The following is a 16,869-nucleotide window of genomic DNA, read 5'->3' as shown; positions in this document are numbered from 1 at the left end:
GTTTTGTGTTTTTATGTTACTATTGTAGTCTTTGGATTGCCTACAACAGAAAGTGAAGGGGTCTGAATACGTACTGAATTCCTTGTGTATGACTGTAAAATTTTGATTCTTCTCAAATTTGGTGGGATGGGAACCCATGAAGGAGTAACGATTTCCAGGAATTCAATTGGTTTTTCACGTAATGAGGTCTCTACAGTATGAATAATGTCCTTGTTACATGAAAAACCCAAAGTGAAAACCAGCCTCTGATCATCAGTTTTTAAAGAGCTATGAAACAGCAACTAGGTCTGATTTCAGAACATGTTGTAAATGCCGGGGAAAATCCTTCAAATCATTTTATTGGTTCAGGAGATCCCTGACATCTTGCTCCTGCATGCTAAAATCTTTGAAGTACTGAATCAATGTAAAATTATTTTTGGCCTTCATTCTGCCATACCAATGAATGAGCAAAGTTTTGCATTTTTTGAAAAACACTGCAGCAACAACCGTTTTTTTAAAATTTTGGTGAATCTTAATAGAACGATGCATGGAATAAAGTATTTGTCCTTTGTCTTGCACCTCCACAAAACTACATTAGGTGCAAGTAGATGGCCATCTATTACGTTTACAAACTGATCTGCAATGAAAACCTTTGGTAGTGCACTGGAAAGGCGTCCAGATCAGTGCTGCGCCAGCAGTTCTTCAGTGGAAGATGGGAAAATCAGCTCAGTTTTGGATTAACACTTCAACTTCAGGATTTGATAAATCAACGCTTAAAAGTGTCAATTACCATACACTACTGGTCAAATGTTTTAAAACACCTCCGTTTTTCTTCATATTTAATCAGTTGATGTTTTAGGACAGATGAAGGGCTTTTAAGTAATCCACACAAGTTGGGACACCTGTGCAAATTGTTTGCTTTAACATGTAATACATCATTTACTTAGGTTACAACCTACAGACGTTCTACTGCAATCGATTAGATGTTCCCTGAAGAAGGCCCATTTGTAATACAGTAATCCCTCGCTATAGCACGCTTCGACTTTCGCGGCTTCACTCTATCGCGGATTTTAAATGTAAGCACATCTAAATATATATCATGGATTTTTCGCTGGTTCGCGGATTTCTGCGGACAATGGGTCTTTTAATTTATGGTACTTGCTTCGTCAGTTTGTTTGCCCAGTTGAATTTATACAAGGGACGCTATTGGCGGATGGCTTAGAAGCTGCCCAATCAGAGCATGTATTACATATTAACTAAAACTCCTCAATGCTATAAGATATGCTTCCCGTGCAGTGCTCGATTGTTTGCTTGTCTCTGCCTCTCTCTCACCCTCTCTGATATTCTCTGCGCCTGACGGAGGGGCTGTGAGCAGAGGTGCTGTTTGCACAGAAGCTGTTTGCCTACTGGATACGAACGCACCTCTAAGAAATGCCGCTTTATCGCGGTGCCTCCAAAAACACACTTATTGATTTTTCTCTGACGTTCTCTGCGCCTGACGAGGAGATGTGAGCACAGAGGCTGTTTGCTTAGAAGATACTGACGCTCCTCTAAAAAATGCCGCAGCAAACTTAAAAGCACACGTATTGATTTTTTGATTGTTTGCTTTTCTTTGCGAGCGCTCTCTCTCTCTCTCTGAAATTCTCTGCTCCTGAAGAGGAAGATATGTTTGCATTCTTTTAATTGTGAGAAAGAACTGTCATCTCTGTCTTGTCATGGAGCACAGTTTAAACTTTTGACTAAAGGGTGTTATTTCATGTCTAGACAGCTCTAATAATGTTAACAGTGTGGTAGAGTTTATAAGGGCTTAAAATATATAAAAATAACTACACAAACATATGGTTTCTACTTCGCGGATTTTCATCTATCGCGGGGGGTTCTGGAACGCAACCCCCGCGATTGAGGAGGGATTACTGTATTCCAGTATTTCCGTTTTTCATCTTCTGCTAACCTAAACTTTAAATGTAAACCTCTGGCAGTTTACCGGTTACCTTTTCACCATTTTAGGACATTGACTGCATTTCAACAGATTAAATTTGAAGAAAAATTGGAAAAATGGAGGTGTTCTAAAACGTTTGTCCAGCAGTGTATAGCAACATCCAACTGCTCAGCAATCTACTAATGCACCCCTAGTGCTTGGTGTCAGTAGCCAAGACTCTCTCTGATTTGTCCCCAAGCCAGCCAAAGCAAATGGCCCATCTGACGTCACAATTCACTTAAAGCAGAACAGCCGCTCATCAAAAAGACATCCCAGTTTGTCCCAGGACAGCATGCACACAAACAAACAAAGGCAGCACCTCTCTGCTGCGAACATACCAAGCAAGTCTGCGCCCTCATCTACGTCCCCAATCACCTCTGACCCAGCAGTGAAGATCTCATGGTACAGCGAATCCGTGTTAATCCCAAAAGCCTTGTTAACAATTCCATGGGTTGGGCTGCAAGAGAAAAACAGAAATTAAATCTAACTGCTAATTATTAAGTGGAGCATTTTGCTGGAAGTATTGTATTGCAGGGAGGCTATAAGCAGGGGAGATCAAAACAGCACCAACTTCTAGTTACTGAGACTTTTTAATAGTTAAAATTCTTAGCAGTTACTGATTTCACGTTCTCCCAATAACACTGTTCTTTCATTACAGCCCGAGTCTGTTTAGAAATTGACATACAACGGTTTTGTTCCCTTGAACGTGGTGGAGCACAGACTTACCTGTTCCCTGTGCGACCGATCCTGGGGTCGGGACACACATCCAGGTCAGGAGGGGAGTCGATGATATCAGGAACATCTGACCACTCGTCACTGCTTCCCATCCCTAGAAGACAGCACTAGAGGTTAACTGCCACAGACTGGACACGCTCAGGAAACACATCTTCAAGTCACCCTGATAAATTTAAAATCACTGGACCTATGCTGAAAGCACCACTGCTGAGAGCAAGACAGCCCAGAGTGACTCCACGGGAATGTGAAGAAAGTCGTCTAACATTCATTGAGAGCAGGAAACCAAGACTCCATCAACAGCCACAACTGCAAGTCGAGGGTGGAGCTGCCCACAGCTAGGACTGAAATCTTCTGCCACTTGCCACTGAGCAGCTGGAAATTCACCACACTGCAGAATTTTTGAGAATTCAAATTAAAGCCAATTTCAAATATGTAATGACATGATTGGCTTCAGCCATCTTAACCTAACAGTCTGCTGATTAATCCTTGCTGTCTCTGCTATATGCTGTCATTCCAAGACATTTTTAGGGGTAAATAAGGTTACTGGTACAGCCAGACGTCTTAGCTACAAGGCCTCTCAATTCTGGAATGGTCTACCAGCTACTGAAGGGATGTAAATCTTGTAAATCTACGCCTTCTCTTATTAATACTCCAGGAATGGTTGCACTTTTTCATTCTGTTCAAAGATCTGTTAGTTGTTGCTCTAAGGTGAACATGACCGGTTGCTACTAACACTTTTCCATTCTCTGAACCACCGTCTGGACCAAACGTCTCTAGTCGGCCATGATGCAATCCATCAGTGTGTTCAGGATCCAAAGTGACAAATGTAGCAAGCCACTGTAATAATTACATTACTGTACAACTCTACCATTACAGGCACTTGGCATGAAGTTTACTACAATGGCCAGGCAGCTGTGGGCAGCCAGATTTTGACTTTGCTTATTCCAAAGGACACACATTTGTCTCACATCTGAGTGCTGCCCAAAAGAATAAAGGATAATTATGGAAGAAATGTGCACATATAAGCTGAATTATAAAATGAGCTCATATAGAAGATCTATGGATATCTAAATTGGAGGAGTAGATAGCAGCACAGCTGGCTGTGAGGACACCCAGGAGCTTAAGGGATATTGCTGAGGTTTATTAAAGGTGTTCCTCGCACTCCAAGTCCTCCAAGTCCATCTGCTTGGTTCCCAGTCAGGGGCTGATTTGTTACTTTCTTTCAATTTCCAGTTAGTTTGATTACGTTTCACGCTGCAAACATTCAAGCGAACTAAACATATCAATAAACATCCTGTGGGATTGTCGTGGGCTTTTTTTTTCCTTGGGGAAAAAAATATCCTGGAATGTCAACAATAGTTGTGTTTACGCACCTTCTCATTTCCATAATTATTTGCTTTTCTTTTTTACCAAAGACATCTTCTTGAACAAAACACCTGTTATCAAATAGCTGAAAAACACTTAAAAAGTATGCACTAGGACACATGGTACGTACGAGCAGGGCATGTGTCAAACAGCTATGTGTACAAAAGGTGGCACGCTCTGCTGAGGGCGCACACCGAGGGGTTTCAGTTTATGCTGGTAGACGTGTCAAGTGAGTTTAATTTAACTGTGTGATGTTGCATATTTACTCTCTAGCAGCCACAATATGAACCTCAATGTCGGTCAATATATCTCATATCTGTGGAAGCTGAAGTCGGAAACAACAGGAGACAAACACCAATTTAAAGTAAAAAGCAATTTCTTTATTCTTGGTGAGTCAAAGAGGCTAAAGCTCAGCGCCACTGACTGGTCAGATCAGACAGCCTGCAGCCTAACGTAGGGCCTCCCTGTATATACAGTGGAACCTCGGGTCACGAACGTCTCAGAACACGTACAAATCGTGTTGCATCTGTTCACGACCACACACACTCGGGTGACGAACAAGCCAGTTTCCTTTCCAGTTCGTATGCGCCAATTATTTCCACACATGTTCAGTTTCTCCCTGTACATCGTTCTAGGTCAGACGCGTGGGCATTCGCTGTCAACTCTTCGTGCTCTATTTCGTGTGCTTTTGCATTAATATTGCAATTAACCACGGCCTCTAAGCTAGTGAAAAGTGGTAGTGTTGGTGAGAAGAAAATTTAAATCGAATTAAAGAAAGAAATTATTGAAAAGTATGAGCGTGGCGTTTGTGTTACTGATCTTGCCACCGAGTACAAGAAGTCAAAATCTACAATTCTAAAGCAGAAAGAGGCCATTAAAGCAGCTGATGTTGTAAAAGGAGTTACAATGTTAGCCAAGCAGAGGTCTCAAGTGCTGGAAGATGTGGAAAAACTGTCGCTAGTGTGACTGAACGAGAAGCAAATTGCAGGGGACAGCGTAAGTGAGGCGAAGTTATGCGAGAAAGCCAGGAAGATTCATGGTGATTTGCTGCAAAACTATCCTTCTACGAGTGGCTAATTCTTCCGCCTCACTTCCTTCACGCCAGAACTCGACTCATGCACGGTTAGTTTTCTTGGTTGTTTATGGTTAGTTTTTGTATAAATTAAGGATTTTTCAAATGTTCATTTTATTCCCTGTGCTTAAAACTCATTAAGTGTTTACAGTGAGCAGTTCGTAACAATGTAGTGTGAACTCTTGCAATGTTAGTTTTCTCTGTTCGAGGTTTTCTCAGTGTTATTCAATGTTTTTACATTTAGTTTAGTATTATACTGTGCATTCTACGGTATAATTAACTACTTCTGCGCTTAAAAATCTTAAAAAAAAATATTTACATAAAGTTTGTACGGTCTGAAACGGATTAAATATTTACATACAATCCTATGGGGGAAATTAGTTTGTAATTAGTGACCCGAGGCTCCACTGTACCTAGTTTGTGTAATAAACAAAAAAAAAATACATATGGCAGTTCATTTTGAGTTTATACATAAATTAAAATAGCTTGCGACTCCCTGAATTGGAATGTGCACATTGTTAATTAGACTTCTTTCAGATAAAGAGGTTATCAGGGCACTCACAGTTTTAAGAAATATGCTCAAATAGTTTTAAGCAAGAATTCAGAAACTGTCACACTGGTTTATAATATCACAGGGTGTTCTGTTAGTATCAGGAGGTCAGCATTTTCTCATAAAACAATGCAAGTTAGTCCCTTATTCTGTGCACAAGCTTAATTCTTTTCCTACCTAAATGAAGAACAAATCATATAGAAATAATAACTCACATAACTCTCTGCAGCATGATTAATACAAAATACAGTCCTTGGTATCTGTGAGGTAACTACTTATAATCATTACAGTTAATAAATGTTTTTTCTTTGTCATATCACATGACGACTGTCTTAACGCCTACAACTTTTCTTAATAACGTTCTTTTTGGAATGTTGGATTAACATTTCCTAAATGTGTCAAAGCTGCTGTGCCCCTGTGTCCATATAGCACCCAAAAAGTGGTGATATCAAGAGGACGCCTCCACCTCTGTGGTGTAAGATTAGAGGGGTTTGGTTTTTTCGCTCCCACGGGGCATTGCTGTTTGTTTGTCACCACCTCTGTATGTGCTCCGATTGACCCGATCACAAGTGAATTTACGCCTTTGTTATCTTTGATCGTGCATGTAAGGCGCATGTATCAGGTTCTGGCCTTGCTCCACGCCATTGCGTGTCACATTTGTACCCTTACTTGCATATTTACTTCTACCTTCTAATTGTTTTTGTCCATGTCAATCCTTGACTCTGCTATGAATGAAAATTAAAGTTTATCGACAGCAGACACTTAGCGTGACTAACACAGCAGGCTCAATTTTACCCACAATGCATAGTGTTTCTTGTAGTTCGATCGGCCCCAGTTTGGACTTCATTCAAACCACTCCGGGGTTCACTTGGCGCCACACTTAAACAACGTTTTCCGAAGGGTCTTGGCCTGATTGTTTTGGTTCACACCCGAGTGCGACTGGCAAGTTCAACTCTATGTAAACGAATCGGACAAGCAGAGAAATCAGACCCGAGTTTGAAAAAAATCACACCAAATGAACTAGGTGTGAAAACTGGGTAGACGGCCTTTATTCTTAGAAGCTGGGACTGCGGAGGATGTTTAAGAGCTGGATTGGGTTGAAAAAGGTTTTTGAAACAAGAATGTCAACTCTGGGCAAAACTCTCATGCTCTTCATCAGTGCCAGAAATTGTATCCGTTTGGGTTGCCTTAATGATAAGCTCTCACCTATGCTGACATTCCTTGTTTCCTGTGAGACCTGTACTTCCATATTGCGGCTGAGACGTTTGGCGCCCTTCTTCTTGTTGTTCCGCGCCATGTCAAAGTCCATGATTGGCTGGAAGCTCTCATTGAGTGGAGTGACAGCTGCAGATGGCACTGAGGAGGTAGGGGTGTTGGACTTGGTGCCAGCCGTGCTGGGAGTTGCAGCAGCAGAGGACTGGCCGGACTCGGACTCATCATCCTGCACAGCAGAGAAATCCAAGAATTATGTGTGTGCCAGGCAATTCATGTGTTTCTCTGACAAAACTCCCACTCACAATAAGGGCCTTGAAAGAAGACAAGCTTACAGGACTACTAGCATAAGATGGGAATGTGGGAGAGTCTGACCAACACATTCACATGGATCATATGTCTGCGCTCCTCAGCACACGCCGAGGGCTGTGTAGCTAAAGGCAGTCTGGTAAAGTGGAAGAGGGACACAGTGAAGTGCTACCACATGTGCATAAACAGGCACACTTGCTAATTGAACAGAATAAGCAGCCAGTGAGGCCTGATGAGCACGGCAAGACACAGGACAACAGTAAGGCTCGCATGACGCAAAAATAAATTGACAATGTTGAAAGGGTGCTAGTCTACCATGGCATCAGGGACCAGCCGTCACAGACACAGGCAAGGAAGGATGTGTGGAGATGACGAGTGGGATGACAACACCTGCACAAGTGCTCTGAGCTGTTCTGTCAAACCTTGTAGCTGGAGATGGAGAGAGGCTGGCTGAGCTCGTTGGTGTGCCAGGCGTCAGAGCCGGGCGTCATCCTAGCCCCCCCCTGCAACCCACGTACCATCCCATCCATGTTGGCTAACAGGCTGAGTGAGGGCGGTCGCTCTGTCCTGCTGGAAAGACAGGAAGAACAAAGTGAATACCAGAAGCAAACATGCAGCAAAGCAAGCAGCAGCTACAGCAGACAGGGGACTGGGGCTGGAACAGCAAGCGGGCACTGGTTTCAGACACAGGCACCCAAGAGAAACTTGCGCCAACACACGCTCAGAGCCAGATGTATGGCAGTGCATAGAACCCATACAGTGAGGCATGCAAGGAGGGGCAAGTGAGGGCAGCAAGCGCAGGCCTGTAGTTACCTTTTCTTCCAGGATTGGCGCTGACTGCAGTGACACACAAGACAGTGAAGACAAAGCAGCATGAGCACAGAGAACAAGACAAGAGAGACAGGATTAGACGTCATACAGGACATATCAGGCCACACAGAATGCCCCCCAGTGCACCAACCCCACCAAAGACAGGCACAATTCAGCTCAGGCCAACACAACACAACTCTGTGAGTGAAATAAGCTGGATGTTAATGATGTGGAACGACCTGTCCTGGGGTGTCATCATCCATACAAACTTTGGGCCTTTAGTCCAACTAGCTAGTGTGGGACTGTGCAGAAGTAAGTCATTGCAAGATCGGTCTTTCTCAGGTTAATGAGAGATATGCAATGAAGACGGCCAGAAGTTGAGGTGGAAGGTGACACACATGGGGAAGTACGTCAGCCTATAGACAGGCAGTAGACATGCAAGGAGGAGAACAAACTTAGACGTGTTTCAGTCTGACAGATGCACAGGAAAGGCCGAGAGCCAATCGTGTTAGGGAGGGATAAGGGTCGTGCTGATACGCCATTCAGGTTGTGAGGAGCAGGGGCCATCCAAGGGATATTTCAATCTGCGAATCACACAACACATGTCTGGAGGAATTGTACTAGACTGCTAGCGCAAGGAGTGGAGGTTGGGGTTTCACTGTGAAAGGGGACAGATATTTCAGTCTGACAGAAAAGGGTAAAGACTACTTGAGGCATCTGCCGTCATACATACCTGGATCTGCGTCAGCTTTAAAGGGTCTGGCTGGGGAGTGGAAAGACCTGCCTAAAAGGGGAGTGGGAGGGGCAACGGACAGATGTGGGTGCAGTGCAGGCTGGGATTTAGAAGGGGGACATGCAGACAGGGCATTGCAGTCTGAGAGTGGCAGGGGATACACCCGGTGGCTTCGGCGCAGGAGCTTGACAGAAGTGAACGGTCATTTAAGTATGATCTGTGGGGCGTTTGAATCTGCGTACAACAGGGGACACTCCAAGAGGTAGCAAACAAATGCCAAGATCCATTGAGGAGTTTATGACTTACTGCCCACTGACACCTGTCTTAAAGTGCTAATAATTTATAAGTCACCTATGATAAAGACACGAAAACTTCTGAACTGATGTTGGTGTTGAAAAAACCAGAGAAGCACAAGGAGGAGATGAGTTCTGAGGCAGGGAGTGTGAAGTGCAGTTAATGCCCACTGTGTGGCAAAGGTGTGAGGTGCATGAAAGAAAAAAAAAAAAAACATAAACCATTTTATGAGGAAAAATAAAGCAAAAAAAAGATAAAAATAAGCAAAGCACAAAGCAAACAGCGATCAACCAAATAGATAAAAATGAGAATACAGTAAAGGTCAGCGGGATGGATGACCCCACCAATTAGAAACAGGCTGCTTGGTCCAAGCAATACGCTAATTCGGCCAGAAGAGTAGCTGGGTCTTCCAGCACGGGATTTCTCTCTGGCCGTTCTTTGACGTCACCTCACCCATGTGCAAAGTGAGCAACCATAAAATGCAGATGAGGATCACAATCAGTCAAACACCCCGCCTGGACATAACACACCACAAAAACGGCTGCAGCAAACTAGAGGAGTCCAGACGTGAAAGGTTTGTTGGGCCCAAGTACACTCCAGAAAGTTCTACCAGTGAATGTGAAGCAACCAAGTGACAGTCCAGTGGAACAACACCACCCAGACAGGCACAGACATGGAGCCCAGACCACTGAAACATCCCATGTGTTTGCAAACAAATGTTATTCAGAAAGGCCAACGGTCACGGCAGCTGCAGAAGATAACATTAAAGGGCAAGTTCAGTATTTTTCAAGTCAAAGTTATTTTTTCACAATCATGGAGTATGCTGTATATACTCGCGTATAAGTCGGGTCTTGAAACCCGAAACATCAATCATAAAATCAGACACCGACTTAAATGCCCATTCAGAAATATGACACTTATTTTATTTTTTTCATCTTCTTGTCTCCTCCGATCTCACATTAGTTTCTCAGACACATCGAATTTTGTTGCAGCAGCGCAGTTACCAATTTTTTCCCCCCTTCAACGACTTTTAATTTAAACCCTGCTTCATATTTTCTTCTGATCGAATGCTCCATCGTAGATAATGGACGCTCTTACGATAAACGTGTATGAGGGTGTGAGATACAAAAAACACAAAGCAGTGCATACGTTGCTTCAGAACAGTGCGGGTATCGGTCACGTAGGCACAATCCACAGAAAAAAAAAGGCTGTGGTTACTCTCTCAGGTGGGAGTTAGCATGTCGTAATCTCTTGGACAAATAGCATCAGTTTTTCGCATTCGACTTATACGACCAATATTATGGAATACTGAAAATTATACGGTAAAATCAAGCCTCGACTTATCCGCAGGAGAACTTAAAGGCGAGTATTCGTTTGACACTTGAAATTGTGTTCTAAAGTGAAGTATCAAAAAAAAAATAATAGCTAGTCTGATCTTGTATTTTATACTGAATGCCTGGGTCTTACAGTGAAAAAAACCATTAACACTTATATCCACTTTTTAATCTGAAAATGTTATCGGTTATGGATCCGCGTCTTGAGATTGTACACATATTGCTAAACAGCGTATCCATGGTCTTTTAAAAAATAAAAATAAACAAAACATTTTTGTTGAGATTGGGTCATTTTAAAAAGGAGACTGTGTCATGTTTGTCATCCCCTGTGACAACTTTCAGGACCAGAGGCGTGGATTCACCTCGGAAAGTCACTGCCAAGCGCCATTACCGACATTATTAAATGTTGATGCCCAGATGTGAATGGCTGCCTCTGTTTTGAAGACAACTAGACTATAATAACTGACAACATCCCACTTACGATCACACGCATTCTTTCACTATATGCAAGTTTATTTTGCAAAGACGTTGTCTGTCGCCACATTACCATAACGCATGTGAGTACTTTTGACGGCCGAACGAAAGAAAAATTGAGAATGCAATCAAATGACAAGAACTGAACAAACATCATAAGCATACATTTACGGCAGTTTAAATAAGTTAAGTAAGAGCCGTTTTAGTCATTCCAGTCTCACAGCAGCAGGATCTCCACGGAGTTTGCTGTGCATTTACAGACTGTCTGGCATCAACGAGTCAGCGCGTTTACATGCGCGTCAATAACCTGATTATTCACAGAAATCCGACTTCTAAAATGCCTCGTAAACAGGTGATTGGCCTCTGAGGTAGATTTCTCCAAAAATAACCCAACTACAATATGTGGCCATGTAAACCCTTAACCAGGTTACTATTAAGGACTGTGTGGTCAGTACGTGTGTCCGCTGCACTCCGTCAGCCTGCACATATGTTTGCCTCAGACACACTTTCAGCAGTCACGCTGGATAGACATGATCCACAAAATACATTTCCCTGAGGTAAATGTTCAGTCGAGCACATTACTCCATCTCCTGGCTGAAATAATCTGCCTTAATATTTCAGAAAAAGTTCACATTTTATGCTGATGAGTTGAAATACAGAGCTAAACAGCAGCAGGGTAACACATTAAAAGTAACAAGCATTTCGTAGTCTGATTACTTTTTAAAGTAACGAGTAACCCAACACAACATTCACTTAGTGAAGTACAAATACCTGCATGATTATTAGCAGTCCAGCAGCAGTGGCTGTAAGGCAAGAAGCCCACGTGTCTGTATGGGGGTCATTTGTGGGGCCTAATCTCACAGCCAAGCTGAAATGAGTGGGCCGGTAACAGAAACCCATCAATAAAGCGCCAATTTCACTAAACATATTTATAAAGCACAAGAAAATCATCACAGGCGTCGTGCTCATTTTCAGATTCACGGTGGACGAGGACGATAAGTTTAACTCTTTTTGTGTGCAGTTTAAAGACGTCAGAGCATTTCAGAAGATTACTTGGCTATATAAATATGGATTTTTAAGAAACCAGCTTTGTACTCTAACTGCTTTATTCACCTTAATTCCGACGAGAGTGTGCGTGCGTGCGCGTGTGTCTGTGTCATTACGTTTACTCACTCAAAAACACTGTCCTCTGCTCTTTTATTATCGTATCGTAAGCAACAGCGACTCATCATGCTTTTAAAAAAAAAAATGAAGTAATTGTTTTGCGGCACTTCAGTCTGTTTCATCATGGCTCGGCTCCATCGCACACTCCGTCTTTTTCATATTTTTATTTCATGCACACAACGCGCCACAGACAGTCCAATGTGCATGTTGCTTGGCTCTTTTAAAAATCTAAGGCTTTTATTTAAAAACACAATGGTGTGTAATCATTTCAGTTCAGATGTATTGCTGTTTGTACAAATTATGATGAAACTCTTCCCGTACATAAGCCGCTCACCACCCGGTGACCACCCGGTGCACATCTGTCTGTTGTTACAAGTCACGGCAGAACAAAACCGCTGAAGAAACAGATTTAGAGAAACTAAAGCAGGTTAACAGGCAGAACGCAGCTTGACTTGGGCTGTTGTCATAAGACCACCCACAACGCCCGCTGCGAGCAGATAAGCGAGTAAGAAATGTTCCCTCACCTTGATAAATTAGTACCAAGAATCTTTGATCAAGTGTATTATTTGCAGTTTACTTTTGTTTTCACAATCATGCCTCAGAAACGCGGGACTCCTAAATCCAACACTTTGCTACTTCAGGGAGTGACGTATTTGGTGATTTTTTAAGGTTTTCTTTTCAAATTGGGACCCCAGTATCCTTTTGCTCCATTTATAAAATATGCTCCACTTTACAATGAAATTTCATGAGGCAAATGAAACTATACCATGGATTAAAAAAGAAATAACTTTGACTTGGAAAATACCGAACTTATCCTTTAAGAAGAAGTTCATAACGTCTGAACTTCATTTACAGATGCGCTCCGGAGTACCTGGAAATCAGAACGGCCTGTGCGAGTTGGCTACTTGTCATCAATAACCTTTATTGATTAGAGTACCACTGCACATTGAACCACTTTTACTTCTGGAATGTTCTTATTAACATGACTGTTGAGAACATGAGGTACACTCACCAGTTAGAAACACGCACTTTAGCAAACTGACGGAGCTTAGCGTGTTTAAGTGAATGAGCTCAGCTTGTCTGCCATTAGCTGGCCCCGCAGTTTTTCATGCAAACAGGCCAACTGATTCAAATTCCAGTGGTCGGTCAGTCAGTCATTCATTACCCAACCCGCTATATAATAACTACAGGGGTCTGCTGGAGCCAGTCCCAGCCAGCACAGGGCGCAAGGCAGGAACAAATCCCCGGGCAGGGCGACAGCCCACCACAGAAATTCCAGTGGTGCCTTTTATAAATGCAAAACTTCCCAAAGGCGTCTGTAAAGTTGATCCTTTGAAATCCTTCCAGTTTCTCAGTGAATTACATACAGAAGGTCGCCGGCAGAAATTAAATGGACGTGAATTCAAGACAGAAGCCAGGAAGCACTTCAGCATACAGAGGGTCAAGAGAATGTGGACCAAGCTGCCGGGTCACGTACTAGAAGTTTACACCTTCTTAAATGTTATTAAAAGCATATGGATGAGATACTTGGACAAGTTAGATATTAGCTAACCAAACAAGTACAATGGGTTTAATGGCCTCCTCTCATTTCTGAAACGTTTTCTACTCTCACTATACGTTCAGAGAGCTATGCTGCTACAAAATCTCATCCTGTGCTTTCTCAAGATGGCGGCTTCAGTTACACAGCTGGTCTCTTTACTGTTTTCTCCCAATATTCTCTGACTTAAATGTCTTCATTTTTCAACGTGCTGGATTATTATGTGATACCACTGAGAATTGGTGGAACTGACACACATGAGCAGTCTTGCCGCCTGAAGACTTTAAAAACGCAACTCCCCTGCAGGTCATGTTTATCAGTTCTCTTGTATATTTAAAAGTTTCTAATCATGAAAATAACCCCCTCCCCAATCTTTGAGACCCTTCTGTAAGACAGGAGGAAGCCTTCTGGCCTAGCATGAGTTCAGGAACGACAGTTCAATTGAACCACTGGACAGTGCTGCTCATTACAGATACGGCGGACATGAAGGCTTTCATTTCTTACGCTCTAATGCTTCCTGTTCCTTCCGTCTGGCTGTTGCTTCCCACCTGCTGGGCTTTTGTCCTCTCGATGTGCTCCACATATGTTTGGATCATCTGGATAAGGAAGAGAGAGACGGGCGATTAGAAAGACAACGCTGTCAGGAGATCTCACTCCCTTGGAACATCTCGATATGCAGACATTCCCAGCAACCATTTGGGAGGCCAGCAGAATGAAACAAGTGGAGCAAGCTGGCCAACAAAAACAGGAACGACATGCATGTTTGATTGTAAAAAATGTAAAATAAATAAATAAATAAAAGTGGCTTTATGGTATTCACTTAGTAGCACACAATGACATTAAAAATCCTACCAGCAGGTGAGAAATCCAATATGGCGAGCAGTCCAGCCCATAACAGGCTGATAGTGTGACTGCACTATCCACAAGGGTCGGATCCCAAGGCTTTTGCTTATATAATCAGCACACTAAGCTTTCTTCTTGTGGAGTTCAAGTCTAATTACACTTTACGTCTCATTTGCCCATTTCTGGTGCAGTCATTGCCCAGCACCTGAACCTGGGCTCAAAAAGCCGGCTTTTAGGGTGTTCGATGTAACAAACCGAGTTGAAATGCTAAAAGTGGGTCGACTGCTACCTCCCACCTGTCTAAGGGTCAGGATGTACTTGACGCTACGTGGCTCGTATGCTTGAGAACACTGCTGCTATGTAAGCAGTGTACTACTGTCTATTACTTGCAGGTGTATTTTATGTAAATCTGATTCTACCAAGTAGCAGTGCGAGACATTATCATGGAGAAAATACGCCAGTTTCGAGAAAAGATGTTGAGGATAAAATTCTGATGCCGTTGTGAAGGGGCAAAAAAGATGGCAACAGCAACACAGAAGATGGCATGTGAGACCTTTACATGTGTCGCGTCATTACGATGGGGAATACAGTATGTGACGCTCGTATTGCCTATGAGAGAAACAGATGAAGAAAAGCACCATGAATACTTTCATATGTCAGCATTTAAGTTGAGATGATTTGCTTCACCACATCGATCCATTCTTCAAATATCGAAGCGCTCACATTGATCCTGTTAGAGCTGCAATGCGGCTTTGCCATCACATGCGTCATCTTGGAATGGTGGAATCCCACCTTCTTTCCTCAGACATTTTCCGCTTTGTGCAGACGTATCAGTCTCAAATTTGCTTCCACATCCACTTTCACAGAGCTGCCGATTTGATGCCAGCTGTTCTGAAAGGGCACATCTGTCACTACGGAGCTGTTGATAGCAAATAGCAGTGTTGACATCACGTACCAAAACCTGAACGCACGCGCCAACCACATTTTTTACTGGTACTGCAACTTGCTCACTAGTCACGTTAACTTCTGACGATGTGCTCTGGGGATACACCACAAGAGTGCTGGGAATGCATGGCAGCCATGATATGATGCATGCGTGTAAGCATTCTGAGTATCAAGTATACCCTGCCCCTTATGAGTAAAGAGATGAACTTAATGAAAAGGCCAGTACCACCCCAACATGCACCCTGACAAACACTGAAATGCTTAAATGTACAAAAAAACGCTTCAAGGCAAATTCAGTAAACCCAGGTGAATATATTATGTGATTCAAAATGACACAAAGGTGGCATCAGCAATGACAGTTTTACAGTAAATACAATCCTCAGTCCCTCACAAAGTACACACAATAGTCCAGTGTGGAAGATTTGTATGTGCCAGGCAGTGAACAAATTAGACGTTTGAAAGTAAAATGTCTAACGTCAGTTCTGCACCGTAATAATGAAACTTCAGTGAGCTCACTGGGGATCCACCAGATGAAACTAGCGTGGCACAGACCCCAACAGAGCGAATATCGTCCCCGATGACGACTACTGCCGTCCTTCACCTCGCCAGGCGGGCCGCTGTTTGCTGCGAGTTACCTTGGCCCGTGTCACACTGTACACTTTCTGCAGTGATTTTCACTCACACCCTTCATTTACAGTTCCACACCCGGGTTTGGACCAGGTTTGGACACCCGGGTCAAATGCCAAATTTTATTATCATTTTAACTTCCACGGCTAACAAAATGAAACAACTGCATTTTTACAGAAAATGTTAATGTGTAGTTATGGCTTACTTGAAGAAGTGAAAAAATGAAAAAATAAATAAATAAAAAGAGTAAGGTCTCAGAACTCGTTAGGTCGTTAGTCTGGTCACAAATTGTCATTAGTCGTGGTCAGACGATAGGCCTAATAGACTCAACACACTCAGGGGTTATTCTAAGCAATGAAAGAAAAGAGACCAGCGTCTGAGACTTCTGGAGCCGAACGGGTGTTTGTTGCACCGTGTTAGCCATTATGGATGTAATGAGAAGTCAAGCAACAATGACACTTTTATTGGCTAACTAAAGAGATTACAATATGCAAGCTTTGGAGGCAAGTCAGGCCCTTCTTCAGGCAAGGTGTAATTATTAATTACATAATTAGCAATGTAATTAGTACTCCTGTAATTGGTAATTACACACTGCCTGAAGAAGGGGGCCCAAGTTGCCTCCAAAGTTTGCATATTGTAATCTTTTCAGTTAGCCAATAAAAGTGTCATTTTGCTTGACTTCTCATTGGAGCAGAAAGGGAAACCAGTACCTCTGTGTGCCGCTGGTGAAGTGCATTATATTCCTTCTTCATCTCCCATTCACGCTCCTCCAGGCGAGTAACTTTGAAGAAAGCAGATAAGGGTTAGAAACAAACACCGCACTTAATGATTTGAATCTCCCAAACAACTTTCACATTACAAGGACACACAAGAAAAAGAAAAACAACATGTTCTCTTTCGACAAGGAC

At 42.8% G+C, this 16,869-nt stretch overlaps 1 protein-coding gene across 14 annotated transcripts in view; it reads right to left on the bottom strand.

Moving 5' to 3' along the window:
* Positions 1 to 16,869, bottom strand: part of mapk8ip3 (mitogen-activated protein kinase 8 interacting protein 3) — an 86,905-nt gene that overhangs the window by 49,260 nt on the left and 20,776 nt on the right. For 5 of the 14 annotated variants that reach the window (XM_039776183.1, XM_039776184.1, XM_039776181.1 and 2 more), the window contains exons 3-9: positions 16,672 to 16,742; positions 14,051 to 14,142; positions 8,014 to 8,037; positions 7,623 to 7,770; positions 6,886 to 7,120; positions 2,684 to 2,786; positions 2,296 to 2,414 (exon numbers count right to left, since the gene is read on the bottom strand). In XM_039776183.1, the coding sequence (XP_039632117.1) occupies positions 2,296 to 2,414; positions 2,684 to 2,786; positions 6,886 to 7,120; positions 7,623 to 7,770; positions 8,014 to 8,037; positions 14,051 to 14,142; positions 16,672 to 16,742 (792 nt within the window). The remainder of the gene's footprint in view (positions 1 to 2,295; positions 2,415 to 2,683; positions 2,787 to 6,885; positions 7,121 to 7,622; positions 7,771 to 8,013; positions 8,038 to 14,050; positions 14,143 to 16,671; positions 16,743 to 16,869) is intronic. The other 9 variants (XM_039776187.1, XM_039776196.1, XM_039776190.1 and 6 more) reach the window with 3 other exon arrangements.

The sequence above is a fragment of the Polypterus senegalus genome, chromosome 13 (genome assembly GCF_016835505.1).
Source record: "Polypterus senegalus isolate Bchr_013 chromosome 13, ASM1683550v1, whole genome shotgun sequence".
In the NCBI taxonomy this organism is placed as follows: Eukaryota; Metazoa; Chordata; class Cladistia; order Polypteriformes; family Polypteridae; genus Polypterus; species Polypterus senegalus.
Note: the sequence above shows the minus strand (reverse complement) of the source record. Positions and strands in the feature narration are given on the sequence as shown.